The 27,114-nt window shown below is 47.5% G+C and overlaps 10 protein-coding genes across 10 annotated transcripts; 7 read left to right on the top strand and 3 right to left on the bottom strand.

The window, feature by feature from the left end:
• The first annotated feature begins 378 nt into the window (after nucleotides 1-378).
• Nucleotides 379-2,374, top strand: BJY04DRAFT_185896 (uncharacterized protein). Its single transcript, XM_073710816.1, has 5 exons — nucleotides 379-512; nucleotides 615-990; nucleotides 1,052-1,359; nucleotides 1,439-2,135; nucleotides 2,184-2,374. Exons 2-5 carry the CDS (start codon nucleotides 674-676, stop codon nucleotides 2,212-2,214), a joined length of 1,353 nt encoding a protein of 450 aa, XP_073572934.1. The 5' UTR covers nucleotides 379-512; nucleotides 615-673; the 3' UTR covers nucleotides 2,215-2,374.
• On the top strand, nucleotides 2,157-2,796 carry BJY04DRAFT_33825 (uncharacterized protein). The gene has a single exon (XM_073720167.1). It carries the CDS (start codon nucleotides 2,305-2,307, stop codon nucleotides 2,704-2,706), a length of 402 nt encoding a protein of 133 aa, XP_073572933.1. The 5' UTR covers nucleotides 2,157-2,304; the 3' UTR covers nucleotides 2,707-2,796.
• On the bottom strand, nucleotides 2,797-5,207 carry BJY04DRAFT_33838 (CDC2/CDK family serine/threonine-protein kinase). Its single transcript, XM_073720168.1, has 8 exons — nucleotides 4,787-5,207; nucleotides 4,653-4,734; nucleotides 4,504-4,600; nucleotides 4,298-4,452; nucleotides 4,217-4,244; nucleotides 3,952-4,165; nucleotides 3,710-3,904; nucleotides 2,797-3,653 (listed from the first exon to the last, which is right to left on the bottom strand). Exons 1-8 carry the CDS (start codon nucleotides 4,894-4,896, stop codon nucleotides 2,888-2,890), a joined length of 1,647 nt encoding a protein of 548 aa, XP_073572932.1. The 5' UTR covers nucleotides 4,897-5,207; the 3' UTR covers nucleotides 2,797-2,887.
• Nucleotides 5,208-5,334: 127 nt separating this feature from the next.
• BJY04DRAFT_185877 (putative P-type ATPase) lies at nucleotides 5,335-11,379 on the bottom strand. Its single transcript, XM_073710815.1, has 23 exons — nucleotides 10,794-11,379; nucleotides 10,705-10,744; nucleotides 10,119-10,655; nucleotides 9,724-10,065; nucleotides 9,542-9,676; nucleotides 9,417-9,483; nucleotides 9,238-9,369; nucleotides 8,837-9,186; nucleotides 8,639-8,784; nucleotides 8,481-8,588; nucleotides 8,099-8,411; nucleotides 7,882-8,035; nucleotides 7,497-7,829; nucleotides 7,364-7,446; nucleotides 7,180-7,314; nucleotides 6,874-7,106; nucleotides 6,698-6,821; nucleotides 6,602-6,647; nucleotides 6,391-6,541; nucleotides 6,191-6,339; nucleotides 5,594-6,136; nucleotides 5,438-5,529; nucleotides 5,335-5,388 (listed from the first exon to the last, which is right to left on the bottom strand). Exons 1-21 carry the CDS (start codon nucleotides 10,880-10,882, stop codon nucleotides 5,850-5,852), a joined length of 3,954 nt encoding a protein of 1,317 aa, XP_073572930.1. The 5' UTR covers nucleotides 10,883-11,379; the 3' UTR covers nucleotides 5,335-5,388; nucleotides 5,438-5,529; nucleotides 5,594-5,849.
• Nucleotides 5,346-5,754, top strand: BJY04DRAFT_33734 (uncharacterized protein). The gene is made up of 2 exons (XM_073720166.1): nucleotides 5,346-5,529; nucleotides 5,594-5,754. The coding sequence occupies exons 1-2, from the start codon at nucleotides 5,440-5,442 to the stop codon at nucleotides 5,657-5,659; spliced, it is 156 nt and encodes a 51-aa protein (XP_073572931.1). The 5' UTR covers nucleotides 5,346-5,439; the 3' UTR covers nucleotides 5,660-5,754.
• A 597-nt stretch (nucleotides 11,380-11,976) lies between the features above and the next one.
• nap1 (histone chaperone NAP1) lies at nucleotides 11,977-14,003 on the top strand. Its single transcript, XM_073710814.1, has 5 exons — nucleotides 11,977-12,103; nucleotides 12,185-12,264; nucleotides 12,340-13,053; nucleotides 13,104-13,441; nucleotides 13,520-14,003. The coding sequence occupies exons 1-5, from the start codon at nucleotides 12,057-12,059 to the stop codon at nucleotides 13,565-13,567; spliced, it is 1,227 nt and encodes a 408-aa protein (XP_073572929.1). The 5' UTR covers nucleotides 11,977-12,056; the 3' UTR covers nucleotides 13,568-14,003.
• A 448-nt stretch (nucleotides 14,004-14,451) lies between these two features.
• Nucleotides 14,452-19,701, top strand: BJY04DRAFT_33680 (type V myosin). Its single transcript, XM_073720164.1, has 7 exons — nucleotides 14,452-14,682; nucleotides 14,760-14,892; nucleotides 14,946-15,135; nucleotides 15,192-19,050; nucleotides 19,103-19,176; nucleotides 19,238-19,452; nucleotides 19,517-19,701. Exons 1-7 carry the CDS (start codon nucleotides 14,548-14,550, stop codon nucleotides 19,624-19,626), a joined length of 4,716 nt encoding a protein of 1,571 aa, XP_073572928.1. The 5' UTR covers nucleotides 14,452-14,547; the 3' UTR covers nucleotides 19,627-19,701.
• A 238-nt stretch (nucleotides 19,702-19,939) lies between these two features.
• Nucleotides 19,940-21,322, top strand: BJY04DRAFT_33562 (non-canonical purine NTP pyrophosphatase). The gene is made up of 6 exons (XM_073720163.1): nucleotides 19,940-20,338; nucleotides 20,417-20,490; nucleotides 20,568-20,712; nucleotides 20,766-20,802; nucleotides 20,870-20,931; nucleotides 20,988-21,322. Exons 1-6 carry the CDS (start codon nucleotides 20,174-20,176, stop codon nucleotides 21,054-21,056), a joined length of 552 nt encoding a protein of 183 aa, XP_073572927.1. The 5' UTR covers nucleotides 19,940-20,173; the 3' UTR covers nucleotides 21,057-21,322.
• BJY04DRAFT_206704 (DUF1671-domain-containing protein) lies at nucleotides 21,111-23,689 on the bottom strand (the record flags this gene model as incomplete). Its single annotated transcript, XM_073713754.1, has 8 exons — nucleotides 21,111-21,312; nucleotides 21,415-21,563; nucleotides 21,642-21,831; nucleotides 22,164-22,368; nucleotides 22,443-22,597; nucleotides 22,647-22,678; nucleotides 22,737-23,204; nucleotides 23,276-23,689. The coding sequence occupies 8 exons, from the start codon at nucleotides 23,687-23,689 to the stop codon at nucleotides 21,111-21,113; spliced, it is 1,815 nt and encodes a 604-aa protein (XP_073572926.1).
• Nucleotides 23,690-24,320: 631 nt separating this feature from the next.
• Nucleotides 24,321-26,599, top strand: BJY04DRAFT_33547 (aspartate kinase). Its single transcript, XM_073720162.1, has 4 exons — nucleotides 24,321-24,590; nucleotides 24,660-24,740; nucleotides 24,835-26,084; nucleotides 26,144-26,599. The coding sequence occupies exons 1-4, from the start codon at nucleotides 24,442-24,444 to the stop codon at nucleotides 26,239-26,241; spliced, it is 1,578 nt and encodes a 525-aa protein (XP_073572925.1). The 5' UTR covers nucleotides 24,321-24,441; the 3' UTR covers nucleotides 26,242-26,599.
• Nucleotides 26,600-27,114: the final 515 nt, after the last annotated feature.

Genomic DNA, 27,114 nt, shown 5'->3' with positions numbered 1-27,114 from the left:
ACCTGCTACTACGCCCCGGCCTTCGGAGTGTCGATCGGAGGATGTTACGTACCGTAGCTGTTGTCCCCGGCTTGCCCCTCAATGTGAAAAGCGGCGGCCCGAAGTGCACATGATTGCCCCTCCAAGCCTCCGACTCCGGAGCTCGGAGCTCAATAATATTCGTGGTGCCAAAATGCCGCTCAATATTTTGTTATGTTATGGTGCTTGGTGCTTCAAAGAAATTCTATGAAAGCTATAGGTAAAAGTGCTAAGCCTTGGAAAGATACTGTAACCATTATCTTTCTCGGTTAATAATTAGTGTCCGAGTTGGTTGCATTTGCAATGCTTGACCTGATGATTCCGGCTGCGAACTTTAGTATGACTCAGTTTCCTGGCTGTCAAGACTCTGTTGCTTATTAAATTTTTCGTATAAAGTAGATAAAGAGAAACTTCCTTCGACACTGCCGCCTCGCCATTCTTCATTCAAGTCCCATCCAATTACTTCAAGACTCGAATCAATCAAAACGTGACCGGTGAGAACCCTTGATTCACAAGGGCTCCTCGTCCCTCTTTTCCCAGCTTCCCCATGCTACGAGATCCTTGAGAAGTCTAATAATTTTTCTTAAATTCTTTAGCAACCACTCTAACACCATACAACGACCCTAACCAAGTCTTCCTGGCTATAATTCAAGCGATGGCTGCCTCTGCTAGGGACATCAAGTCCAGCAAAGATACTCTAGGCTTGAGCGTATCGCAAAGCCAAAGCTTCTCGATGTCTCCGAATGCTTCTTTCCATTCTGGGCCATCCAGCCAAAGTGGCTCTGTTTCCGTGAACCGCACGGCTTCTGCCCTCAATGCGAAACACCTGAAGCCATTTGCTACTGAAGATATCAAAGTGTTGCTCTTGGAAAACGTCAACCAGACAGGCCGGGAAATTCTTAGCAAGCAAGGCTATCAAGTGGAATTTCTCAAGTCATCACTTCCCGAAGACCAGCTTATAGAGAAGATCCGGTAAGTGAGTCATGGGTATGCTGCTAGATCCTCCACTTATTGTCCCATTCTCGTCGAACAGAGACGTTCATGTGATCGGAATCCGCTCGAAGACAAAATTGACAGAACGCGTCTTAAAAGAAGCGCGCAATCTAATAGTCATTGGTTGTTTCTGTATCGGAACGAACCAGGTTGACCTACAGTATGCAGCAGAGCATGGCATCGCCGTCTTCAACTCTCCATTTAGCAACTCCAGGAGCGTGGCTGAACTGGTCATTTGTGAAATCATCGCGCTTGCTCGGCAGCTTGGTGACCGTTCAAATGAAATGCACAGGGGCATGTGGAACAAAGTGAGCAACAAATGCTGGGAGATTCGTGGGAAGACACTAGGTACTTACTACATCCTTGTTGTCTCTTTGGCATGAACTCGGTTACTGCTTCCTTCATTATGATCTAATGCTGATTCTAGGAATTATCGGATATGGTCACATTGGCTCCCAGCTGTCGGTTTTGGCGGAGGCCATGGGAATGTCGGTAATTTTCTATGATGTGGTAAACCTCATGGAAATGGGAACAGCCCGCCAAGTTTCAACCCTAGATGACCTTCTGTCCGAAGCCGATTTTGTCACCTGCCATGTCCCTGAGCTTCCTGAAACAAAGGACATGATAGGGCCAAAGCAGTTCGAACAAATGAAAGCTGGCAGCTATCTGATAAATGCCAGCCGAGGAAGCGTTGTCGATATTCCCGCCCTGATACATGCCATGCGGTCTGGCAAAGTCGCCGGCGCTGCCCTTGATGTGTATCCGAACGAGCCGGCTGGGAATGGCGACTATTTCAACAACGACCTCAACGCATGGGGATCTGACCTCCGTGCCCTCCAGAATCTGATCATAACCCCGCACATTGGTGGTAGCACCGAGGAAGCTCAGCGTGCGATCGGCGTAGAAGTAGCGGAAGCTCTGGTAAGGTATGTTAATGAAGGTACAACACTGGGCGCCGTCAACCTCCCTGAGGTTACTCTTCGTTCTCTAACCATTGATGAACCTGACCACGCGCGGGTATGCAACTCCCATTCCTGCATAATAATGGTGCCTGGGCGTGTTGTACTAACGCCATCTCTAGGTCATTTACATTCATCACAACATTCCCGGCGTTCTTCGCAAAGGTAAATGAAATAATTATTCTGCGATCGAGTGTCTGCTGACCAAAATAGTCAACGAAATCCTTGGCGACCACAATGTTGACAAGCAAATGACGGACAGCAGAGGTGATGTAGGTTGATTCTGTATTGTCAAAAAATCGCAGACGTTAACCATGGTCAGGTGGCTTATCTGATGGCCGATATAAGCAACGTCGACAATGCAACGATCAAAGAGTTATATGAAAGACTTGAAAGCTTGTCATGTACTGAACCCCACTTCACCAGTTGGTTTGTTCGTTGGCTGACTGTCATCTCCTTTAGCCCGGATTATGACAAGGATACTATATTAGCACAATTCGTGTCGAGCTGTGGAGCTTGCCTGTATCAATTATTGCACATAGATAAAATCTTCATTTCTATCAAAACGTTGGGCGACAGGCGGGCCGAGGGATTCGTGAGCATTTGTTTCGTCTTTGGCGGGGGTGGGGGTGTTCTCTTAACGGCATCTGTCCCAAATGCCACCAAAGCTTCACAAATCTTGAAGTTTTCCAGGTCGAATGCGCGTTTTGCAAGTTTCTGTGGACATCGTAGATGAAACCGTTTAACAAGTCTTTTCTCTGTGGGCATTTCTGTTCATGCTGGAGGTTACAGACCACAAGAGCGCATGTATCACGTCAAGGAGCTCCCCAGTGCTCGCCAGAGGGAGACATTGTAAAATTTGCCGGCTCTCGGAAAACGTTAAAGAAACGAGAAACGGCAACTGGCTGGTACGATTTTCACCAGCGATAAGAACTCCTGTCCATTCGGTCTCTATAGCTCGGACTTCGGCTTCGCTTCCTTGATGTATCCTCCCTCGAATAATCAGGCTTCGTCGCCGGATAGGATTTATCATTTTGAGAACCACGCCAATCTTGGTGGTTTGAACCATGATCCCTCTCGCGATTTCTATCACTTGTACTATAAGCGGGAACGTACGAATCAATGCTCGCTTCATGACCCGCATAACGTGTTCCATATGCTCGGTCCCGTGGCCCTTTCTCGGTATGGTTTGCCCAACTCTGGTGAGTCGGCGCAGGGGGTTTCGGGGGTAAGCCGCCATCCTTATGTCGAGGAGGGAGGTTCTGATTTGTCTCGTCATTGCCTCTTCTTTGCCGGGCCCTATGTGGTTCAATATTCCAAGAATCACGCCGCTGATTATCTTGACCACCACTGCCGTTGACCTTGACCCCACGCGCAGCACCAGGGATTCGCGGATTTCTGGATTCGGTGCCCATTCTATTACCCGAACTTGTTGACCAGCCCCCATTTCGGCCCATCCCAACTGAACCGCCGGCGGGTGCTGGGGGTATGGCGGCTCGCTGGCCACGGAATCTGCGCCTATCGAGCTCGTGCGAATCCTCGAAAGTTGGAAGGTCACCTGGTCGTGCTGGGAGCGGTGGCGTCGAGAAGTAAGGATGTTTCAATGCGTCAATCGCATTCACTCTTTTCCGCCAATCGAGTTTCAAAAGCTCGGTCAAAAGAGAAATGGCAACGGGACTTTGACTGTAACAGGTTAGAGCCGATTTGAAAAAGGGCTCATGGAGAAATTCATATCTTACTTTTTGAATACCTCTGCGAGGTTACCTGGCCTATTGCCGAAATTTTTCACACCTTCACATCCGGGGAGCGAGCTCCAGCCTGGCATGTTTTCTTCCGAGGGTGTACCAACGAGACTGAATATAAGCTGTGCTTGGTTGAGATCAGTGTTACCGGCAAGAATTGGCTTGCCCTTGAACATTTCCCCGAAAACGCACCTGTTGAAGTCAGAAAAAGCGAGGAAAGGGCATGGAATGTGACCTACCCTACGCCCCACATGTCGATTGCAGACGTATAGCGACGGAGCTGGAGAAGTAATTCCGGGGGGCGATACCATCTAGTAACGACAAGTGTGGTATAGTCTCTTTTCGCTTCCCCTCCGCCTTTGCCCGCCTGGGGTGGCGGTTCGTCGAATGGCCGTGCTAGTCCAAAGTCGGCGATTTGTAGAATACCCTCGTTGCTTATAAGCAGGTTGGCAGCTGTACCAGAGTCAGTAGGAATACTGGTTATACCATGGCAGTAAGGCTAGCCTTTCATGTCCCGATGCAATATGGAGTTCTGTACCAAGTTAGAAGAGCCGCTGTTCTCCGCATCTGCACGTGCAACAATACCCCGTGTAAGTACATCAAGCCTTCGAGGAGCTGCTTCATATAGCACTTGATTTGCGCCTCGGTAAAATGAACGGCGGGGTTCTCTAGGAGACCTGACAGGTCGTGTGCCATGTAAGGAAAGACCATATACATGCTGGGCTTCTTGCGTCCCTCTCCTTCACGAAGGTTATTCAGTTGCTTCGACGAAGCCACCAAGCTGCGCATACCTTTACTCCGCTCTACTGCCATTTCTCTGAGCCGCATGATATTTGTGTGTGACAACATTTTCAATAGTTTGATTTCTCGGAGAGCGGTTATCGGAAACTTTCAGGCTTGTTAGTTGTAGACCTATGAATGAAGCTAGATATGAAAATACCCCATCACGTTCATTGTGCATCAAGATTTTTTTGAGAGCGACAATGGTGCCGTCTTTCTTAGCCCTTGCCTTGTATACCTCTCTGACGAAAAATGCATGTCAGCTAAACTCAGGACAGCCAATGAAAAACCTACCCAAAAGTACCTTCACCTAATTTACCCAGGAACTCAAAGTCGCGGATGCTGTTACACCCAGTGAATCTCGCGTAGCCATTGCTATCTCGTTCGACTGGCGCTATACCCATGTTGCATCAATGTGTGGTTGGTAAAAGTAGTGGTGCATTTAATGAGACTTTCCACGCTGGGACACTTGGCTAGGGCATCGATGAGGAGCCGGATTATTCCTATTCAGTACGTGACTGAGGGTATTCGAATATAAGTTCAGGAAAGTGAGATAAGGAAAAATCGAAAGACTGTCAGAGTCTGTTGGCAAACGCCGTAAAAGGTGTGTCTGGAATGTGCTTGATTGGATGTGTATATGTTTTGGTATTTCTGATCACACGTTGAATAACTTCCAATGACTTGACTGAAAGGAAAGGGGTAGCTGGAATACAAGTCTGGATGTACTCAACCGGAAAGCCGCAGGCCGGTACCTACAATTTGGCGTAAGAACTGCCTGGTCACGTGAGATAAACGGTGATGGGCCTGACCTCACGGGGAGAGGGACCCGACCTCACTTGACCGCAACGGTTTTAGAACTCCCAGCGTTCAGCGTTATTGGTAACGCCATCAATCGAGTAAGAAACCCTACTCATGTTATTTCAAGCCTACTAAATAAACCTGTAGATATGGCTGCAAATCATCCAATCCACATACACCCTGCCCGGCCTCTTTACCGCTTCACGGCTACTGCCCTTGGCGCCAGCATGTGGTTTTTCGTGAGTCTGCCATTGTTCATAATATGCACCATCTGTCGTCACTAATTATCTTCTATTCTTGCAGCTCATGTATCGTGCGAGGAAAGACGGGCCTGCTCTACTCGGCTGGAAGCATCCGTGGGACCATTGAGGCCGTGCGAAAGAATATTATCCTCTTGTTGACATACCACCATACTGTCCCTTCGCTCTTCCAATGGAAATTGTATTCATATTTCACCTATATACTTTGCGTCTATTTCTCTGTCTGAGGTGGACCTTGCTGTTGAATATGTCTAGTGTATCACTTCGATCAGTTATGTTCTTGAACCAACCGAAGTCAGCTATTTCCTCATCTCTTCAAGCAGCATTTTGTACTGCCGGCGCTGCTTTTGATACCCCGGCCGCAAGATGGTCTTGAGGCGCCCAAGAACGCGAGCAAGTCGTGGGAAAAGCTGGCGCTCTGCCAGCCAAGCAATCAGAAAGCTCCCTATAGCAAGTCCGAACAGCCACGTTGCAAAAGCGTTAGATAGATAAGTCAGTTGCATAAACCGCTTGATCCAGGCCGAGGGAATGAAGAGCATATAGCCCGAGAAAATCAGATCTATCACTATAACGGTAAGGAAAGGCCCTGATTCAAAGGGTCAGCAGCTTCGACAATAGGTACATTGCAAGGAACACTTACTATTTGACCTCATTGATCTCCGGAAAGGTGGTCCCACGCTCAGAACAACACTAGCCAGTATATACTGGAAGCTAGAGATCAGAAAGAGGACCGTATTCTCCGAGTTCTCGATGTTTTCCTCCCCCAATTCGACGTCAGGAGCTCTAAACCTGCATAAAAGTGAGAAGGAGCCCCAAACTTTTGAGCCGGACTCCAAATACCATGGTTGTGACTGGACGGTCTTGTATGCTACGAGCTGAACCAAAATGGCTATAATGATTTGTCCAAGTAGCGGCGTCAAGACCTTACGGGAAACGAGGTCTGCAGTAGGACGCTTCCGAGAAAGGATTGGGTAAGGAGCGGTCCATCCCACTTGAGAGAGTAGAGCGTTAGATCAGAGCATCTGAGACAGAGATGCTTGGCTAGACTCACTGAAAATCGCAATTGGTAGTATTAAGGCAAGGTCGATGAACAGAAACTTATGACTATGTTTAGTGACCCGTCTGTCCATAACGCAAACAAACTCACCTGAAAATCTCCAAGGTTAGACGCGGAGGTGTACAGGAAACTGACGGTCGCAAATTGTATAGATGAGTACAAGCTCATATATTTGAAGCAGCAGAAACTCGTGACCAAAGAGCTCCGACCCTCTCTACGCAAAAATTAGCTGATCGTAGTTTGTTATAGAGAGGAGAGTATTTTACCTGATAAGTGTCGGCACGCAAGAAACATCAAACTGTCGACTGGTGAAGGGAGCAGCCACAGAAGCTTCGGCTTCGGACAGAGATATACCAACGTCCGCAGCCTTTAACGCTCCGCAATCATTGGCACCATCGCCACAAAAACCACAACAGTAATCGAGGGATTGAAGTTTTTCGACAAGCTCATGCTTCTCGTCTGGTGACATTCTCGCGAAAACATTCCCGCGGACAAGCATCTATATATGATACGACATGTTAGCAGACACTGTTAAAAATCCGGGACAGGATATTGCTGCTCTACCAACCTACCCTTTTTACAACAATTTCATCTTCATGATCCAAAATCCACCTGAAAATATCGCCACTAATTGCAAGCGAGTATTTGTGAGCATTGTAGGCATTTTCGGGAATGGACAAGTCGACTTCGCTAGCGCCCAGTGTTGGCTGTAGTTGGTCAATTTGGGGGTTCTTTATGATGTGGAATAGAACATACCATTAATGTCTGTGGGTTTAGCGTTAAGTCTGGGTTTTCTACGCTCTCCCAAGTCAGAGACCTTTTAGGATCATCAGGATGACCTAAATCAGTTAGTTATCGGGCAATACCGCTGCAGACAATGAATACCGACCCTGTAAAAGCCGTGGTATAAAACATTGTTCCTCAGTGCTCAATATACCACACTCTCGAGCCACGCTCACAGCAGTAAGGATGTTGTCGCCGGTGCACATGACAGTTCGTATGTTTGCCTGAGTTAGCTCTGCAATTGTCTCGGCGGATCTCTGTTTCAATTTGTTCTCGAAAATGATGAAGCCAACGAATTCCAGGTCAGACTCCGCATCCGTTCGTGTCATTTTTTGGATTTTCATCCAACTCAGTCTCCGTTCGTATCTGGCTGCGCAAGCAATGACACGATAGCCATGGTGCGTGTATTGGCTTAGAATTTCCTCAAAGTCCGAGGGCACTTTGCACGTAGATTAGTACAAACACGATAAACCAAATTGACCGAAACTGACAGCTACTTGGTACACATATATCTTTCACACTCTCCGGTGCACCCTTAACGAAGACAGTGGCACCGCTATCACCAAACTGTCTAACAATAACACTTGCACGTCGAAGTTGCGACACGAACTCAAAACTGCGTAGAAGACCGAGTTCCACAGTTCCCTAGAGTTAGGTTCCTCTATTAGTATTATATGTCTGGGGGGATCTTCTAGGACTGCTCCTTACAGTCATGTTGTTACGAGCACCATGGTCCAAGGGTGAGGTAGATTTGGGTGGTCGGGCGATAGACGGAACGATGGTTGCATGTTCATTGTGATGTTCAACCGCACTACTTCCACCTTCTTGGAAAGACCACCCTGTAAATTGAAACATTTTGACATCCAGAGGGTCACCTAGAAGCTCTTCGTCTACCACTCGCAAAGAGTGGCACGTTGCCATGACCCGCATAATCGTGTCATACTTCCCAGACCCCCGAATTGACTCAGAGTGTTCTTCTGCGAAATCCTGAGAAGACACGTCCAAGAATAGCTTTGATAATCTAGTAAAGTCAATGACAGTACGCAGAGACCGCTGGGGCCGACGGTTGGGGGGTGGGGAGCGGGCTAACCTCCGCTGTTCAGTCATTATGCGTATGCCAAGTACGTCTAGACCATCCTCAGTAAGAGTCCCTGTCTTGTCGAAGCAGATTACGTCGAGCTTCCCGCCCACATTCACTCTATTAAACTCGTTAGAATGAATGCTATGCGATCAACCATGCTGTCTGACCTCTGGGGGCTAATGCAGAATATCTTTCTGCCCTTTAGTCGAGATAGGGCAAAGTTGGTACCGATAGTTAAGGTGGCTGGTAGTGCTGGGGGTACCACGATTGTGATCAGGTCAAGGGCTCTGACGATAATCAAGCGCCACGAAAGCTGCTAGAATATGAGCCGATTAATTTGAGGAGATAATTGAGAGGAGACTCACCCCCAGGCGTATGAAGTTGACGAAAGACGCTATAAAACCCATGATGGCAATCACGCCCATGACAGAGATATAGCGAAACGAGTCCCGGTAAAATTTGAAGCCCGAAGGCTTTGGGAACAGCATCGAGCGAATAAGGGCCCCTTTAGTGGTAAGAAACCCTGTTCGCATGACGATCGCCAGTGCAATAGCTTCGTCGTCATCAACTCCTTGCGGGCGGCGGGCTCTTATTATCTTGGTCCCGTTGAAGAGAAAGTGCTTGGCAATATCAGGATGAACAGAAGGAGCACTCAGATTAAGATAATCCAAAGCGTCATCTGTTAATGGTGTCTTTGAGACTGGAACAGATTCGCCTAAGTCCTTATCAGCTCCCCTGTCGCGATCGGCACTATTATACAACATACCTGTAAGCATGCTTTCATTCACAATACAATCGCCCGATAGCAGGATACAATCACAGGGAACATGGGTCAGAGAGGGATCGGAGAACTCAAAAACATCACCAGGGACAAGCTCGTGAGATGTCACAGATCGCCCTATACACGTTAATCTCTGGCATGCTGATAAACGATTCTATACTGACAGAACCCATTTCTAAGGACACGGATATCACAATCAAAGAGGGACATCTCCTTCAAACGACTCGTTGTCTAAGACGATCAATGTTAGAGGCAGATTCATGGCAGATACGGAGCTTCTACTACATACCGCAGTTGTTTCAACAATTGTCGTTCCTATGCTTATAACTGAAATAAGAAAAATGCATGCAGCATAGTAATAGTAAGAGTCAAGAGACCAGAGCACAAGGCTTGCAAGCTGGAATATATAAAAAGGATGGAAGGCCTTTATCTGTCAGTACGACGAGTCATCCGTTTATGAGAAGCACTCACTTCGTCGACCAAGAGCTGCAAGACAGACTTTTGCTGGACATCAATAGCATTTGCGCCAAAGACCTGTTCGCGGCTGTCACGGTCTTCGGCATCAAGCCCAATTCTCATGGATTTCGCATTTGTCCATGACGGATCCTTCCAGCCACTAATCAAGAGGAACTTGTCCTCTTGGGGATGATAGAAGAAACGTAGGTACCTATAGTCGAGATGCCTTAAATACTCTACATTAGGGTCGCTGTCCTCATCATAGAGATATCGATAAGAGTCGGCGAATATGGTAGACAGCGGCCGTTCATATAGACGGTCGGAGACATCACATATGCTCAATTGTCTCCATTGGTCCTTTACATGATCAAAAAACTAACCACAGATCGGAGAGGGATAGCATCTCTTACCTCAACTACTACCCAGCTGCACATGCTTAGAGGCATCGGCTTTCCAAGTAGGCTTATTCTCCATCGTGGTAGCCAACGGAAGACGAGGAAAGCGAACCCAAGAGTGAAGGTACATAATAAGGAATAAAGGACAGCTCTAGCTGCGGTTGTGGTGAACCCGGTAATGACAATGGTCGTATCCTCTGAAGCGATATATATCTTCTGTTTCGTCCTGCCCTCGCCGTTCCATTCTCGACCTGTTGAGCCGACAGACAATGACCGTCGTGGAAGAAGCGGATCCTCGACTGAATTTCGACCATGAGGCGATTGCCTTGACCTGTACGAGATCTTGGTGCTTTCATCCCTGTCATCAACCTCGGAGCTAGTTAGCTCGTCGATATCTTCCCCGGGACTCAGAGACTCGCCAGGCGGCCAGTCAAAGGCCTCTTCCTGCTCCGGGTAATGCAAAAAGCTGGTGGTCGATTCTCTTCTATTGCGACGTCGCGAAAACGAGGCGATGCTGGATGGTACACTCTCGGATACTGGACCGTCGAAAATCTGTCGAGAAGATTAGATATAATTCAAAGTTTTTGTAAAATGAACGTACCTCGCTGCGAGCCATCCCGACGTCTGTGATAATGCTGTAACTGTCCTGATATCAGCCGAGTTAAGGTAGATTATCACAAGAGCATTGACCTGCTTCGCATCGAGTCACGTCGCCGCGCCATTGACATGGCCGTGGGTGGTGGCTGGACGCCCGGTCCTGAATGTGAATCCTCCATCATACAGTCTGGATGTGAAAACGCGTCTTTTCACGGCAAAGCATAGAGCATGATGTTTAGCCAAGCACCATCGCAGTGTGACCAGAATATATCTGTGCAGCTTGAGGAGGCTTCCAAGTGGTATTCATTAGGTATGGAGCCTGACGGACCTTGAAGGCTTTACCTTCTCTCTCCAGGTTTCCGACACGTGACAGTGGACACAAATTGACGTCTGTGTGGTATCAAGTGGGTAGCTACCTACGTACTCCGTAGGGTAGCCTTCCAACTTCCAAGTCTCGTGAACTGATAATAGTGCGGCCTCTTATATCATCAGTATGAATGTTTGATCGCGGTCTATAGCAATAATATATCATAGATTGGAATAGATCAGTCATTTGAGATGGCCACTAGTACGTGGTCCCCAAGGCAAAACGCAAATCCACTGGAGTATTATGTAGGTATATAAAATATCTACTCCGTAGACTATAATTATAATGTACGTGCGCCGCATGAAATATAGACCATCACGCCACTCCAAAAAAAAAAACTCAGCGTGGGCATAATTTATATTCAAGGTTCATTAGTTGTGGTAAGAGGTGGATATAGCCAATTTGAATCGGTGTCCCTTATAAATAATTCCCGTGTGGACTTGAAAATTGCCCTTATCTATTCTGGAGTTATCCTTGGATCTGATTATGCTAGACGGTTCCTAGTTCTCAACAGTCGAGCTATAGTTGAGAATTATTCCAGACACTAATCTCATCGATGATGAATGGGCTGAGTGTCGAAGTTGTGGAAATAAATAAGGGATATTTTCGAGTTGAGAAAGATCACCACCATCCACAGACCTGAGTGCCTGACTCCGATAGTCAACGGGAACACGCGTGTCTTCGCCAGCCCTTGGAGCGACCTGTGTGAAGGACAAATCTATCTACAGGTAGTTCATCGAGGTAATCAGTTGTTGGGGCTTACAGAGTATGAGAGATCGTGGCCCGGCACTGCTCCTCTAGTTTGATTTTCCCTCAACAGCCACGCCAAGCCCCTCGGCCCAAAGGCGCTAAGCCCACCAGGTGAATTCCAGGCCCAAAATCTCAGCGTATCAAATTCTTTCAACCCTTAACATCCCTCTCCGCGACAACCCCTCAACGGAATTTTATCTTTTTGAGGTCTCCGTATATTTTCGCCTCGAACCATCAAGATGTCTGAACCCATCAGGAATAAAAAGGCAGATTTCCCTGTTGCCCCGTATGTTACTCACCCTGCATTACTCGACGAGGAGCATGCGCTAGTATTTGTCATAACCTGGCTCTCTAACAATTCTGACAGGACACCCCAAAACACACCTGCCAACAATGCTCCCATCTCGTCCCATGCCCAGCAACCCGGAGTCTCCAGCATTAAAGAAGGTAAACACATACCGAATTCCAGGCTGAATCTACGATTATCCAAAGAGGTGCTAACCCGTCTTGATTATTTTATAGAGTCTCTTGACCATGCCGCAGCCGCTTCTCTATTTGCAAGAAATCCGGGACTCGTCTCCATGATTCAAGGCAAATTAGGCACACTTGTTGGCCGTTCCTCCGGATACATCGAGTCGTTACCAGTCTCTGTCCGTCGCCGTGTTGCCGGACTGAAGGGCATTCAGAAGGAACATTCTAAACTCGAAGCCCAGTTTCAAGAAGAGGTTCTTGAACTCGAAAAGAAATACTTCGCTAAATTCACACCTCTTTATGAGAGACGCGCCACAATCGTCAACGGGGCTACTGAGCCGACCGACTCGGAAATCGACGCCGGGAAAGGAGAAGACGAAGAAATTGATGCTAAGGATGATGCCGCAAAGAATGAGGATGAGGAAAAAGAATCCATTACAGCCGGGATTCCAGAATTTTGGCTTTCTGCGATGAAAAACCAGATTTCGCTCGCTGAAATGATCACTGATCAGGATGAAGAAGCCCTGAAGCATCTGACCGACATTCGCATGGAGTACCTTGATCGTCCAGGATTCAGGCTTATTTTCGAATTCGCCGAAAATGAATTCTTCACCAACAAGAATATCTCAAAAACCTACTACTACAAGGAGGAGAATGGATATGGTGGCGATTTTATCTACGATCATGCCGAAGGCACTAAGATAGATTGGAAGGCTGAAAAGGATCTCACCGTTCGCGTGGAAAGCAAAAAGCAGCGAAACAAGAGTGAGTTGGCATTCTTCAATCATATACTGGCAGGGCTGACCCATCAACAGACACAAAGCAAACTCGCGTTGTCAAGATTACTGTTCCAACAGAATCTTTCTTCAATTTCTTCGCTCCACCACAGCCCCCGGCGGATGATGATGATACAGTTGCCACAGACATTGAGGAGCGTCTCGAGCTTGACTATCAGCTTGGCGAAGATATCAAGGAAAAGCTTATCCCTCGAGCCATTGATTGGTTCACCGGCGAAGCTCTCCAATTCGAGGAACTGGGTGATGATATCGACCCCGAGGAGTTTGACGAGTTTGACGACGACGATGATGAAGACGACGACGAAGACGAGGATGGCAGGGGGTCTGATCGGGATGTTGATGACTCGGATGAAGAGGTATGTTCCAGCATATACGCAAATCTCACATTTGTGTACTCGTAGTCTTCGGGATAGATGCTAACCCTAGTCTTCCAGGATGGTACTTCAAAGCCTAAGAAGGAGGCCGAGTGCAAGCAGAGTTAAAGAAAGAGGCCGTTCAGCGTTCCACAGTCCTAAACCAAGTATCAGTTTGCCTCCATTGGCACGCAACAGGATTTTTCATCCATCTCTCTGTCTGTTGTCCTCGTTTCTCAAATTGTGCTTAATTACCTTGCCACCAAGGTCATCCACCGACCCTCTTCTGACAATCAGAGTATGTATCGAACATACAGGGCCCTGCAGTCGATAGATAGACGGACGGCGGCCATCTCTTTACTTGTGTGAGGTCGGCAAAGATTGTTTCCCCTCATTATTTTGTCACCTTTCTCGGTTTCTCCTTTTATATCTTAATGTCGAGTCATTAGTGGCGCGAGGAGTAGGTGCTCTCTTGTCTATTTGTTCTTGAACAATCGTGTTTTATAACACAAAATTAGCGCAAACGCATGATAAAGGCTCGAAATTGCGTCAATACCGAGGTCAGTAAAATCTCAAAAGATTGGATCTCGTGAAGTTCTGGTTCGTTGTTAGACTCCAACTCGTAGAAAACTTAAGTATAAGACGTTGCGATACCTATTGTTTACTCTACCAAGTTCTAAGAGGGAGTACGTAATGGGGAAACCTTCATGCAGACAGCTCCCTCGACACCAGCGGTGTACAAACGGGACTGTGAGATATGGATGTCACCGGCTTGGCGTTGGTCAATGTGTGGGGATCGGGTCAGCCAGTGGCGCGGACCCCGAGGCTCCTCAGGGGCTGCGCTGAAGCGGCCAGTCTGGTCATCCATCATTCTTGGAATTTCTGCTTCAGCGAAGCATGAGAGAGCTTTCTTCATCAGACCGACAAAGTGTTAACCGCCGCCCTGGAAGGCAAATTTTCCTTTCTTTTTCGTTTTCTCTTTCAAGTCTGCCATTCCATTTTCTGTTTCTGCTTCCTTTCTAGATGCCTTTTCTAGACTCGTTTTGAGCAACCAACGTACTACCCTGTCATTTCCGCATTCGAGCTCTGTACAAGATAAGGTTGTTACAATGGCGCACAATTATGAGGCTGGAACTAGGGCCTGGCAACCCGATGCGACGGACGGTTGGGTAGCCTCTGAAGTTAAGGAGAAGGTGGTAGATGGAGACAAAATTCGACTTATTTTTGTTCTAGAGAATGGCGAGGTTCGTTTTCGCTTATACCTTTTCGGGCGCCCCAAAAATAATGAGAAGTGCTGAAACTGATGATATAATTTGGAAAGGCCAAAGAAATAGAGACCACGCAAGCTGAATTGCAAGTTGATAACAATCCCAAGCTGCCGCCATTAATGAACCCTGCGATGCTGGAAGCTAGTGAAGACCTCACCAATCTATCGCACCTAAACGAACCAGCTGGTAAAATCAAGTTCTCGCATGTTCTACCGCAGCCCGGACTAACTTCGATTCAGTCCTACAGGCCATCAAGCTGCGTTACGCGCAAAAAGAGATATATACTTATAGTGGCATTGTGCTTATTGCGACCAATCCTTTCGCTCGAGTCGATTCGCTATATGTCCCACAGATGGTTCAGGTGTATGCTGGAAAGCATAGGGCTTCACAGGCACCACACCTTTTCGCGATAGCAGAAGAAGCGTTTGGGTAAGCAATTCTCTCTTCTTGCGAAGTACGGTGGCTTACTGATGGTCCTGTCATAGTGATATGTTGCGAGATGGGAAGAACCAAACAATCGTAGTATCAGGTGAATCTGGAGCCGGGAAAACCGTGAGCGCGAAATATATAATGCGATACTTTGCGACTCGTGAGTCCTCCGATCAACCTGGGAAGTATACGACGAGTAGAGCCGATGCGATTAGCGAAACCGAGGAACAAATTCTGGCCACAAACCCTGTTATGGAAGCATTCGGCAATGCCAAAACTACGCGCAATGACAATTCTTCACGATTCGGGAAATATATTGAGATTATGTTCGACGACAAGACCAACATCGTCGGTGCCAAAATACGGACTTACCTTCTGGAGAGGTCTCGCTTGGTCTTCCAACCCCTTAAGGAACGCAACTATCATATTTTCTACCAACTTGTGGCCGGTGCTACCGATTCGGAAAGGCAGGAGCTTGGACTCTCATCGGTCGAGGACTTTGATTATCTCAATCAAGGCGGAACACCCAAGATCGATGGTGTCGACGATAGAGCGGAATTCACTGCAACAAAGAAATCCTTGGGAACAATTGGCGTGCCTGAGAAGACGCAATCCGAGATTTTCCGCATTCTTGCAGCCCTACTGCAGCTGGGCAACGTCAAGATCACTGCAACAAGAACGGACTCGACTCTCCCAGCTTCTGAGCCCTCACTTGCTCGAGCTTGCGAAATGCTCGGTATCGATGCCAATGAGTTTGCTAAATGGATCGTGAAGAAACAACTCATCACAAGAGGGGAAAAGATCACGTCTAACCTGACGCAGCAACAGGCAGTTGTTGTTCGAGATTCAGTGGCCAAATTCATATACTCTAGTCTCTTCGATTGGCTTGTCGACAAGATCAATAGTGGTCTAGCAACCGATCAAGTTCTAAGCAAGTTCAAATCCTTTATCGGCGTCCTTGATATTTACGGCTTTGAGCATTTCGCGAAAAACTCGTTTGAGCAGTTCTGCATTAATTATGCCAACGAGAAGCTGCAACAAGAATTTAATCAGCATGTCTTCAAACTTGAGCAAGAAGAATATGTGAGAGAACAAATCGACTGGACCTTTATAGATTTCTCAGACAATCAGCCATGCATTGACCTCATTGAGGGCAAACTGGGTATTCTATCTCTACTAGACGAAGAATCTCGGTTGCCCATGGGATCTGATGAGCAATTTGTCACCAAACTTCACCACAATTTCGCCGCTGACAAACAGAAATTTTACAAGAAACCCCGTTTCGGAAAGTCTGCATTTACAGTATGTCATTATGCTGTCGATGTGACCTATGAGTCCGACGGTTTCATTGAGAAGAACCGGGATACTGTGCCGGATGAACACCTGGAAATTTTACGCAACTCCTCCAATGACTTTGTGAAGGAGATATTGGATACTGCTGCCGCTGTACGGGAAAAGGACTCGGCCGCTGTCTCTTCCAAACCAGTTTCTGCTCCGGGTCGCAAGATTGGGGTTGCCGTGAATCGCAAGCCTACGCTAGGTGGGATCTTCAAATCATCCTTGATTGAGCTGATGGGCACCATAAACTCCACTGACGTACACTACATCCGATGCATCAAACCTAACGAGGCGAAAGAGGCTTGGGTCTTCGAGGGGCCAATGGTCCTTAATCAGCTCAGAGCTTGTGGTGTCCTTGAAACCGTGCGTATCAGTACAGCTGGGTACCCGACGCGTTGGACGTACGAGGAGTTTGCTGTTCGTTATTATATGCTCTGTCACTCGTCGCAGTGGACATCGGAGATCAAAGACATGTGCCATGCGATCCTACGGAAGGCCCTTGGTGAGGCCACCCAGCAAAAGCACGATAAGTATCAGCTAGGTTTGAGCAAGATCTTCTTTCGGGCCGGAATGTTGGCATTTTTGGAAAATCTTCGGACTTCAAGGTTAAACGAGTGTGCCATAATGATACAAAAGAATCTCCGCTGCAAATACTATCGACGCAGGTACCTTGAGGCACGCTCTTCCGTACTTGCTACCCAATCTCTGGTCAGAGGATTTCTCGCTAGACAGCGTGCGGCCGACATACGCCAAGTCAAGGCCGCCACGACTATTCAAAGAGTGTGGAGAGGGCAGAAGGAGAGGAAAAAGTTCAATCATATTCGCAACAACGTTATTCTTCTCCAGTCACTTTCTAAGGGCTTCCTTTGTCGGCGGAACATTCTGGATACTATACATGGTAACGCGGCGAAGACTATACAACGTGCCTTCCGTTCCTGGCGGCAGTTGCGGGCGTGGCGCCAGTATCGCCGCCAGGTTATCATAATCCAAAATCTCTGGAGAGGCAAACAGGCAAGAAATCAGTACAAGACTCTCAGGGAGGAAGCTCGAGACCTGAAACAAATCTCCTACAAGCTGGAGAATAAAGTGGTTGAGCTAACTCAATATCTTGAATCCTTGAAGCGAGAGAATAAGTCACTCAATTCACAACTTGAGAACTACGAGACTCAGTTGAAGTCTTGGCGAAGCCGTCATAACGCACTGGAAAACCGGTCCAGGGAACTTCAGGCGGAAGCTAACCAAGCTGGTATCACCGCCGCTCGACTGACAGCCATGGAAGAAGAAATGAGTCGACTGCAGCAGAACCATGCTGATGCACAGGCAACTATTAAACGGCTCCAGGAAGAAGAAAGAGTTTCACGTGAATCCATACGATCCGCAAACCAGGAACTCGAAAAGCTCAAGCAATTGAACGCGGAGTCAGAGAGCGAAAAATCCTCTCTGCGTCAACAAGTTATTGAGCTCGAGGAACAGCTGGAGGTGGCGAAGAGGACTTTACCTGTTCAAACGATCAATGGAGACCCACAGAATGGAGGTCCGATTCTGCCACCCCCCAATGGGCTCATCAATTTAGTCTCCTCGAAGAAGACGAAGCCGAAGAGACGCAGCGCTGGCGCTGAAAGGATTGATACTGACCGGTTTAGCGGAGCCTACAACCCTAGACCTGTATCAATGGCAATTCCAAGTGCACTAGGCCGCCAGGCTTATTCCGGTGCAGCACTCTCCTCGGGGCTTGACTCCGTGGAGGCAGAGCTTGAGACCCTATTGTCCGAAGAAGACGATCTTAACGAGGAAGTAACAATAGGTCTAATTCGCAATCTCAAGATTCCTGCCCCAAACTCGACCCCTCCTCCTACAGAGAAGGAGGTTCTTTTCCCTGCTTATTTGATTAATCTCGTTACTTCTGAGATGTGGAATAACGGCTTTGTCAAGGAGTCTGAGCGCTTCCTAGCTAACGTCATGCAGTCAATACAGCAGGAAGTCATGCAACATGATGGTGAGGATACCATTAGCCCTGGGGCCTTCTGGCTTTCCAATGTGCATGAAATGCTTTCATTCGTATTTCTGGCCGAAGACTGGTATGAGGCACAAAAGACTGATAATTACGAGTATGATCGTCTTCTGGAAATTGTCAAGCATGACTTGGAAAGCTTGGAATTTAACATTTACCACACTTGGATGAAGCTGCTGAAGAAGAAGCTCTTTAAAATGATTGTTCCGGCTATCATCGAGTCTCAGTCCCTCCCTGGCTTCGTTACGAACGAGACAAGCAGATTTCTTGGGAAACTTTTGCCGTCCAACAACAATCCAGCTTTCAGCATGGACAACCTCCTTAGCCTCCTGAACAACGTTTATAAAGCGATGAAGGCTTTCTACCTAGAAGACTCGATCGTTACGCAGACCGTCACTGAACTCCTGCGCCTTGTCGGCGTCACTGCTTTCAATGACCTCTTGATGAGACGGAACTTTCTTTCCTGGAAACGTGGGCTCCAGATAAACTACAATATAACCCGCATTGAGGAATGGTGCAAGAGCCATGATATGCCGGAAGGTACTCTGCAACTGGAACATCTAATGGTAAGCTGAGACTTTCAAGCTTGTTATTGGCAGTATTTTAATGAAGGTATAGCAAGCAACAAAGCTCCTCCAGCTGAAAAAGGCTACGTTAAATGATATCGAAATCATTCAGGATATCTGTTGGATGTAAGACTGCCTGACCTCCTTCATATTGGTTGTGAAATGGCTTTGACCGAATTATGTCTAGGCTTTCTCCAAACCAGATTCAAAAACTCTTGAATCAATATCTCGTGGCTGACTACGAACAACCCATTAACGGCGAGATTATGAAAGCGGTAGCCTCCCGCGTTACTGAGAAGAGCGATGTTCTTCTTCTTACTCCGGTCGACATGGAGGATAGCGGACCTTATGAGATTGCTGAACCTCGAGTTATTACTGCCTTGGAGACTTACACCCCTTCCTGTGAGTTGCTCAAATATGTTGTCAGTGGCAATGAACCGACTTTCCCTAATACGTGTTTTCTTAGGGCTTCAAACACCGCGTTTGAAACGACTCGCTGAGATCGTTTCTGCACAAGCAATGGCTCAACAGGATAAGCCAGATACCCAAGAAACTGGGGTAGTTCCTGCTGATTAGCCCTTATTAATAACTATCTAGTCGTTCTCCACATCCAGCGCCGCGAATAATGATGAAGCCTTTTGCGGGCGAGCTCGACTGGTACATCCTGAGGATAAACACCATCTTGTCAGATATATGCTGAATTTTATCGGATGTCCTTTTTATGACCTATGTCCGATGGGATTGTCTAGCGAATAGAATCTTGTTGCCGCTGTTGGCTCTTCTTCGCAATATCATGGGCAGGAAATCTAGCTTGTAGGTTGAATAGGTTCCCACTACGTAGGTCTTAGCGATCCATGTGGGGATGGTGGAAACGCTGAGGTTTTAACATCCATCATCCGTGGCGGTCAAGCTAGTTCTCCTGCGCAGCATCTGCTTTCAGTGCTTTTCAATAATTACATACCGAAGAAGCAGCGCACAGTCTTACCCAACGAACACCGCTCTAGGAGAATCATAGCTACCGCGACCAAGATAATCCACGTACCGTTCACCGGACCAACAATTTGAGTCAGGCGCTGGTCGCTTATAATCCGTGTCGCAACCTCTAGGCGCACTTGGCAGAACCATGAAGACCCTTAACTTCATCACCGGCAACAAGAACAAATTAGCGGAAGTGAGGGCTATACTGGGCGACGTTATTGACGTCCAGAACCAAACTGTCGATGTTCCTGAAATCCAGGGATCGATAGAAGAGATAGCACAGGAGAAGTGCAGACATGCAGCGAAAGTGGTAGGTCGCTCACCGAGACGCCCCTTGTTGTAACGCTGAGATTATATAGACCTGCTAATACCGCTATTTTGATGATAGGTGGGCGGCCCTGTCTTGACTGAAGACACGGCTCTAGAATTCCATGCCCTGAAGGGTCTGCCTGGCCCATACATGTAAGGCTCACTCTTCGTTTGAAAGGAGACAACATCCCGTCCGCCATCCATTTCCAAGCTGACAGGATCACACATAGTAAATCGTTCCTCGAGACCCTGGGCCATGAAGGCTTAAACAAAATGCTTGACTCGTTCGAGACCAGAGGGGCAGAAGCCGTCTGCACGTTCGCGTTTTCTTATGGCCCTGATTCCCAGCCGATTCTGTTCCAAGGACGAACGGAGGTATGGACCATCAACGGAAATTGTGAAGTCCCAGCAGCTGACTATCTATAAAGGGAGCCATTGTAAGGCCCAGGGGCGCAGCAGATTTTGGTACGTTTCATTGCCGGAAACTGAATATTGACAAGGAAACGACGTTACTGAAGTTATCTCCTTCTAGGTTGGGATCCGGTATTTGAGCATGATGGTAAAACCTACGCGGAGATGACAAAAGAAGAAAAGGTGCTGTATCACTCTTTACTTTCTTCTGCGAGTATTTGCGGTCTAATCCCAAGCAGAATAGGATTTCTCACAGATACAAAGCTTTGGTTAAACTGCAGCAGTGGTTGGCTGAACAGCAATCATGAAGCAACGCTTGACAAGGTTGGTATCGTAATGTTACAGGAGTCTCTGTGAATACTTCACTCGGGGTTCTTTGCTTGATCGCTTTTCCAATTTTCCACCCATGAAGATATCCTCGCACAATTAGCTTCTACATCCCCATCCTCCTCACTACTTAGCTCAACGACGATCTCATCATCGAAAGCTTCTCGTGCTTCCTCAATAAGGACCCCGAATATCTCCGCATCCAGGTTCTCTTGTAGTTTGGTTTCATGATAACCTCTGCAAAATATTATATCATCAGGTTATCTTGGTTTGACAAATCACAAAGGAGGAACGTGAATTTTCTTAGAATTAAAGATGAACAATGCTGGAGAAAATTACCTTGAGTCAAGGCGGTCATACAATGTAGAGGTCGAAGGGCAGCGCAAGACCACAACAAGGTCGATCCAGGACTTAGGGAACAAGTCACAAGCATGCCAGTCTATTAACAGACCGCCTTGAAGTACTTCGTCTTCAATCGCATCTAGAAGCTGTAGGTAACCAAAGGTAAGTAATTATGGGGAATACGCCCAGCGCAGCGAAGTAGAAAACATTGGAGATAGACCAACCTTGTCCTCATCCACAACCCATGTCTTCAACTCTTCGTCATAATTCTCATAGCAACCGCGGTCCTTCGCGACTTGATTTATTGAGAGGTGCCGCAAGCCGGTGTCTTCGGCTAGTTGCTCGCAATGTACAGTTTTCCCAACGCCAGGAGTACCAGTAATAATGATATTCGGAGACGTGCGCATCTCGTATCTCTCCTGGAAGTGAGGTGCGCTAGAGTGGTTAGAGTCTAGGAGGTCGTCGTTTCGTTTATCTGATATGGATGGATATTTGTGACGGCAGGAAATTTTTGGCGGGGTTGTAGATCCTCAGGCACCAACCGGCGAACGAAAAGTGGGGCCAATCGGCTCACGATTATGCCATGCAGCCATACGGACTCTGGAGACGATCGCTTGAAAAGTTGAAATCCCAGAAACCGCTCAGATTGTCAGATAATGTGATTAGTTTTCTGGCGGAATACCCGGTGGCAAAAGTCTGAATTGTCGGTTGAGCTGCCTATGGCAAACCAGAAGTTGGGCACTTACCTGAGTAGTTCAAAGATTTGATATTTCTGCAAGTACTTCACGTCCTTTCTGTATCCCTTGAGGATATGGGCAGGGTCGGAGGTACTGATCTTAACGCTCGTGGTATGTTTGATCAAAGATGGTGTCTTGACAGCTGGATCAAGCACTAGAAGATTGGCTTTCCCTTGGTCCCGGATTTCGAGCCCAACAATTGTCATCGAATGTCCTGCGTGTTTCAGCCCCTTTAGTGATATTCAACGAGATAATAAATAATAAACAAAGGCTGTGAAGTTTACGAACCATGATGTTGGAAGTAAATCGGCGGCAGACTCGTCAGAGTCACTTTATCAGTGTTATTAAAAGGACATGCGCTTCTAAAATAGGTGGCGATTTGCGAAAGTAAGGCGCTATGAGCAGGCAAATCTTTCGTCTTTCCGATACTCCCGGCTTCGCATCTGCAGGTGTCAGAAAATTGTCTGGGCCTGCACTGAGATGCGCACATACTGGATACCGAGACTCAGAAACAAAGCTTGGGCCTGGAAGCAGGGAGTTAGATGGCGACACTCCAAGCAAGATCAGTTGCGATCATCGTACCTCGGAAGTACCAATGTATTTTCTGGTTCCCTTAATACCACCAGTCTCAGTCCTTCCCACGCTGTTGTATCCCGAATCCCAGGCGTGCTCAATCATATCTTGGAGTTGCAAGATGGTTGGCAATGCGCCCGGGAAATGCTCGCTTCCGGGGCTGCGGGACCCTTGCAAATAAGACACTAGCATTTGTATGTTTCTGTATCCACAGAATGACCCTTCTCTTGGAATTTTCGAGATATGATGAACGTGGGAACTGCACAGAAAAGCACGGGTAACGGTTTTATCTTGTATGCATAGCTGAGCAAGCGCTGGTATGATATTAGGCGTTTCGTTTTCGATGATGACATGCCTGGAGAGCCGGCCATCCTGTGTGATTTTGGTCAGGTTAGTTGTCGTGTTGCCTTTCTCGAGCATTCGGAGGAGCCACGATGGCATTTTCTTTTCATGAGCATAGGGCCCTAACTCTGCTCGCTAGGCTAGTAGTTAGTAAAGGTTTAATAACATGCAAACATAGAAACTAGAAGAGTAACAGAGGCACACACGCCGAGTGTTTTCATTCTTTCAGTGACTGTTGTGCTCTGCTTGGATGGTAAGGGTGAAATCTTATGACCATCAACTCGTGATAAATTATGATGGGCGCTTCTGTCCTGGGTGTGTTCACTCCGGGGCTGAGTACGGCGCACGGGTTGATGTTTGTCAAGGCTTGTAGATTGGTGTTCTTTCGTCATGAAGGCAACGGACTGCAGATACTCAGCCCTTCCAAGGGACATGTATGCATTCCCGTAAAGAGTTGATGCTGGATCTTCCAGGCGTGTTCCTGATTTTTCATGATCTGAATCATCTCGCGACCCATTCTCGGGATGACAATATTGTACGTGCTCGGTGACATGCGTGCTGTCCGGATCGGAGAATGGACAGAACGGGCATACCGAATCACTCAGGCCTTGCTCATCCATTCTTGATGCGATGTACCGGCACCTTGCTGGATGTGGGCCTTTTTTCCTCCTTGTGTTCAATTGAGGACAGAGAAGACAAACTAAGTCAAGAAGAAAGACAAATCGGAGCCAGTTAGATAAACCTATGCAAGTGCGCTTGGGGTGAAGAAGGAGTTTGTAGCCGTAGCCGGGTCGGCCTGCAGGGCGAGGCTCGCCGCTCAATCAGACTGAAGGAATAAGCATGGCCCAGAGTCAGGCTGATCAGCAGCCGGAAAGTGACGTCGCCGTCACTAATCTGTAACAGCTGCGAATTTCGTCAATCAGTGCTATTTGTCGCAGTAGTTGAGAATCTTAGGATAATGCCAGAAAGGATTTGTAGAATGCTGAAGGTAGCACTCCGTAATGCGTACCACTACCAGCTACTAAAGATGTCGTCGTCATTCTCTCGCGCTCAATCCAGCCCTCAGTTTCAGGCACCCGACCAAGCACTGTCAGTCTATTTCTGTCCAATCAACATGGCGACAAGCCCCCGACATCGTCGCTGTGGGGCAAGGAACCCTGGCGAGTTACTGGAGGACCTTATTAATGTGCAGCAATTGCAAAAGGTTATCGGTCTCCACATCAATGGCGGAAAAAGAAAGAAGAAAAATTGTCTCCTCCGCTTTCGCAACCCCGCCGGGCCACATAAAAAAGATCCCGCGGCCGGCCAGTCATAGTTATTTGCTTGCAGCTCCATATACTTGCAATCATACCTGCGATCAAGCCCTCTGAAGATGAACGGCCATCTGCAGTCAAGTCCAGATATTTTATCTACCTTAAATGATGCGCCAACGCACTCTACCACAAGCAATTGGGTTGTACAGAAGTTCGGGGGCACAAGTGTCGGGAAGTTTGCTCACAATATCATTGACCAAGTTGTCACGTAAGTACACATCCTTTCCAACCCCCCCATTCATGCAATCCGCCTCTGGCTAAACTGTCGTCAATATAGCCCGAGTTTATTACAACACAGAGTCGCTGTAGTTTGTTCTGCGAGAAGCAGTTCGACGAAAGCCGAGGGTACCACTAACCGGTGAGTCACACCCCGCTACATTGCTCCCCGCAAACCGACTCTCCGCAACATACGGAGGTTTTGGTGTATAGCTGACCCCGACTTCTATGCTTAGCTTACTGCGGGCCGCACGCGACGCCGAGAACTCCCAGTCGAAACAATACCTGTCCTTCGTTGAGGCAGTTCGGTTGGAACATGTTGGCGTTGTCGAGGGCCAGATAAAATCCGACGAACTAAAGGCACAACTCACATTGGAGATCAATGCCGAATGCGAAAAGGTCCTCAAGGTACTAGAGGCCGCTCAGACTCTGGGGGAAATCAGCGCACGGTGCGTGGATAAAGTTATCAGCACGGGGGAAAAGCTGAGTTGTCGGGTAATGGCTGCATTCCTTCAAGACCGAGGGATCGACTCGCAATATGTCGACTTGTCTGAGATTATCGATTTTCATATTTCCGGGCAAGGTCTTGACCAGGGATTTTACGACAATCTTGCCGCTGCTCTTGGGCGCAAGGTTCACGCTTGCGACAACAAGGTTCCAGTCATTACGGGATACTTCGGAACAATACCTGGCGGGCTCCTTGACCAGATTGGACGTGGATACACTGACCTCTGCGCGGCGTTAGTTGCTGTCGGTATTCATGCTAAGGAGCTCCAGGTGTGGAAGGAAGTTGATGGCATTTTCACCGCAGACCCTCGGAAAGTGCCTACTGCCCGTCTTCTACCAGCTATCACACCTGCTGAAGCTGCTGAGTTGACGTTCTATGGCTCAGAAGTAATCCACCCTTTCACAATGGAACAAGTCATCCGTGCGAAAATCCCAATTCGAATAAAAAACGTGATGAACCCCAAAGGCAATGGCACCGTGATTTTTCCTGATTCCACTCATGAACTGGAGAGAACGACCCCGGGTCATGATCCAAGATTGTTCCGCACGAGGAGCCCAAGTCTTCTACAGCGTCCGAAGCGACCGACTGCCGTCACAATCAAGCATAACATTCTTGTTATTAATGTACATTCGAACAAACGCTCGCTCTCACACGGCTTTTTTGCGGGGATTTTTTCCGTCCTGGATCGTTGGAAGCTATCGATTGATTTGATATCTACCAGCGAGGTTCACGTATCGATGGCACTTCATTCCGAGAGGCCGCTCCTGAATGGTGTTGGGCGAGATGAATATCAAATCATCGACGAGGATTTGAAGGGAGCTCTAAACGATCTCCAAAGATATGGTACAGTCGATATTATTCCTGGCATGGCTATTCTTAGCCTTGTTGGGAAACAAATGAAGAACATGGTTGGGGTGGCTGGAAGGATGTTTACCACCCTCGGTGAGAACAACGTTAATATTGAGATGATCTCTCAAGGTATTTGTCATCTTATCCGATTCTGCTTGACCTGGCCCTAACTCGCAGGAACTTATCAGGTGCAAGCGAAATCAACATTTCGTGTGTCATTGAGGAGCGAGACGCCGACCGTGCACTCAATATTATACATACGAGCCTATTCACGTTCCTGGAATAAATAGAGCTCACTTACGCGAATTCGTCCTGCCCTCTAGTTACCCTTTGTACAATTCAGCGAACTCCTTTCTTGTTTGGGATATCCACCATCTTCTTATCGGCCTCGAACCCTTGCAGCCTTGAATCTTCCTGCTGTTCGAGGGGTATTGAACGCCTTCAGCAACTTTTCTTTTTTGGTCCTGTGCATGGCGGCGTTCGTGAACTTATACATCTAATTCATCAGCCAGTTTTATAGTTTGTTGTTTTGATAGATCTCCTCCTTGTTGAGGTGTTTTTCAGCCTGCAGGATAGAGCATATTTTTCTGGGGATTTTTGAGGTGAAAATTTTGCATTTAATGTTTGCTGGTGGTATGTTCTGTGGTCATGGCCGATCTCGTGAAGGATTCTTAATGCACATTTGACTCCTTGAAGGGGTTCGAAACTCTGACTCTAAATAATACCTGGACCACTAGGGGACGAGTCATCTCCTTCCCAATTTCTATGTCTTTCCGTCTGTCGTATAAAGTATCACAGATGAAGGAGTGAGGGGCGGAGTGTCCCTTGATTGTCGTGAATATTGCCACTTCTTACCTTACTGAGGTAGGGAGCACATGCCTTGGAATAAGAGAGTACTGGAATCATGATCGTATAGAAGTACGACCTTAATTGCGATTACAATGGAGTTGAGGCTGCCACGGACGGACAAAGAGTACTGTGCGGGGTGTTTATGAAATGCTCTTATGGCGAAAGGCAAGCTGAATACATATCGGAGCGCATTGGAGCCAGGTGATCAGCCCAGATCGCCAACACATCGAAGGGCGGGCACGATAGTCTTGGTGGCGGATCATCAGCCGGCAAGGGATCCAACGAGAGCCACTCGTTGGCCAAGTCCAGA

This window comes from Aspergillus karnatakaensis (assembly GCF_047715665.1).
Source record: "Aspergillus karnatakaensis strain CBS 102800 unplaced genomic scaffold BJY04scaffold_16, whole genome shotgun sequence".
In the NCBI taxonomy this organism is placed as follows: Eukaryota; Fungi; Ascomycota; class Eurotiomycetes; order Eurotiales; family Aspergillaceae; genus Aspergillus; species Aspergillus karnatakaensis.
Note: the sequence above shows the minus strand (reverse complement) of the source record. Positions and strands in the feature narration are given on the sequence as shown.

Bases quoted from the DNA above. Each gene is read 5' to 3' on its own strand.
- BJY04DRAFT_185896 (XM_073710816.1), top strand. From the start codon at position 674: ATGGCTGCCTCTGCTAGGGACATCAAGTCCAGCAAAGATACTCTAGGC. The intron at 991-1,051 runs GTAAGTGAGTCA...CTCGTCGAACAG, and splicing joins CAGCTTATAGAGAAGATCCG to AGACGTTCATGTGATCGGAA. The intron at 2,136-2,183 runs GTAAATGAAATA...TGACCAAAATAG, and splicing joins TCCCGGCGTTCTTCGCAAAG to TCAACGAAATCCTTGGCGAC.
- BJY04DRAFT_33825 (XM_073720167.1), top strand. From the start codon at position 2,305: ATGGCCGATATAAGCAACGTCGACAATGCAACGATCAAAGAGTTATAT.
- BJY04DRAFT_33838 (XM_073720168.1), bottom strand. From the start codon at position 4,896: ATGGGTATAGCGCCAGTCGAACGAGATAGCAATGGCTACGCGAGATTC. The intron at 4,245-4,297 runs GTATTGTTGCAC...AACTTGGTACAG, and splicing joins GCTTGATGTACTTACACGGG to AACTCCATATTGCATCGGGA. The intron at 3,905-3,951 runs GTAGGTCACATT...TGACTTCAACAG, and splicing joins ATCGACATGTGGGGCGTAGG to GTGCGTTTTCGGGGAAATGT.
- BJY04DRAFT_33734 (XM_073720166.1), top strand. From the start codon at position 5,440: ATGGCTGCAAATCATCCAATCCACATACACCCTGCCCGGCCTCTTTAC. The intron at 5,530-5,593 runs GTGAGTCTGCCA...CTATTCTTGCAG, and splicing joins GCGCCAGCATGTGGTTTTTC to CTCATGTATCGTGCGAGGAA.
- BJY04DRAFT_185877 (XM_073710815.1), bottom strand. From the start codon at position 10,882: ATGATGGAGGATTCACATTCAGGACCGGGCGTCCAGCCACCACCCACG. The intron at 9,484-9,541 runs GTATGTAGTAGA...TGATCGTCTTAG, and splicing joins CAATTGTTGAAACAACTGCG to ACAACGAGTCGTTTGAAGGA. The intron at 6,648-6,697 runs GTGAGTTTGTTT...CATAGTCATAAG, and splicing joins CTAACCTTGGAGATTTTCAG to TTTCTGTTCATCGACCTTGC.
- nap1 (XM_073710814.1), top strand. From the start codon at position 12,057: ATGTCTGAACCCATCAGGAATAAAAAGGCAGATTTCCCTGTTGCCCC. The intron at 12,265-12,339 runs GTAAACACATAC...ATTATTTTATAG, and splicing joins AGTCTCCAGCATTAAAGAAG to AGTCTCTTGACCATGCCGCA. The intron at 13,054-13,103 runs GTGAGTTGGCAT...ACCCATCAACAG, and splicing joins CAAAAAGCAGCGAAACAAGA to ACACAAAGCAAACTCGCGTT.
- BJY04DRAFT_33680 (XM_073720164.1), top strand. From the start codon at position 14,548: ATGGCGCACAATTATGAGGCTGGAACTAGGGCCTGGCAACCCGATGCG. The intron at 19,177-19,237 runs GTAAGACTGCCT...AATTATGTCTAG, and splicing joins ATTCAGGATATCTGTTGGAT to GCTTTCTCCAAACCAGATTC. The intron at 19,453-19,516 runs GTGAGTTGCTCA...GTGTTTTCTTAG, and splicing joins GGAGACTTACACCCCTTCCT to GGCTTCAAACACCGCGTTTG.
- BJY04DRAFT_33562 (XM_073720163.1), top strand. From the start codon at position 20,174: ATGAAGACCCTTAACTTCATCACCGGCAACAAGAACAAATTAGCGGAA. The intron at 20,491-20,567 runs GTAAGGCTCACT...GATCACACATAG, and splicing joins GGTCTGCCTGGCCCATACAT to TAAATCGTTCCTCGAGACCC. The intron at 20,713-20,765 runs GTATGGACCATC...CTATCTATAAAG, and splicing joins TGTTCCAAGGACGAACGGAG to GGAGCCATTGTAAGGCCCAG.
- BJY04DRAFT_33547 (XM_073720162.1), top strand. From the start codon at position 24,442: ATGAACGGCCATCTGCAGTCAAGTCCAGATATTTTATCTACCTTAAAT. The intron at 24,591-24,659 runs GTAAGTACACAT...TCGTCAATATAG, and splicing joins ATCATTGACCAAGTTGTCAC to CCCGAGTTTATTACAACACA. The intron at 24,741-24,834 runs GTGAGTCACACC...TTCTATGCTTAG, and splicing joins GCCGAGGGTACCACTAACCG to CTTACTGCGGGCCGCACGCG.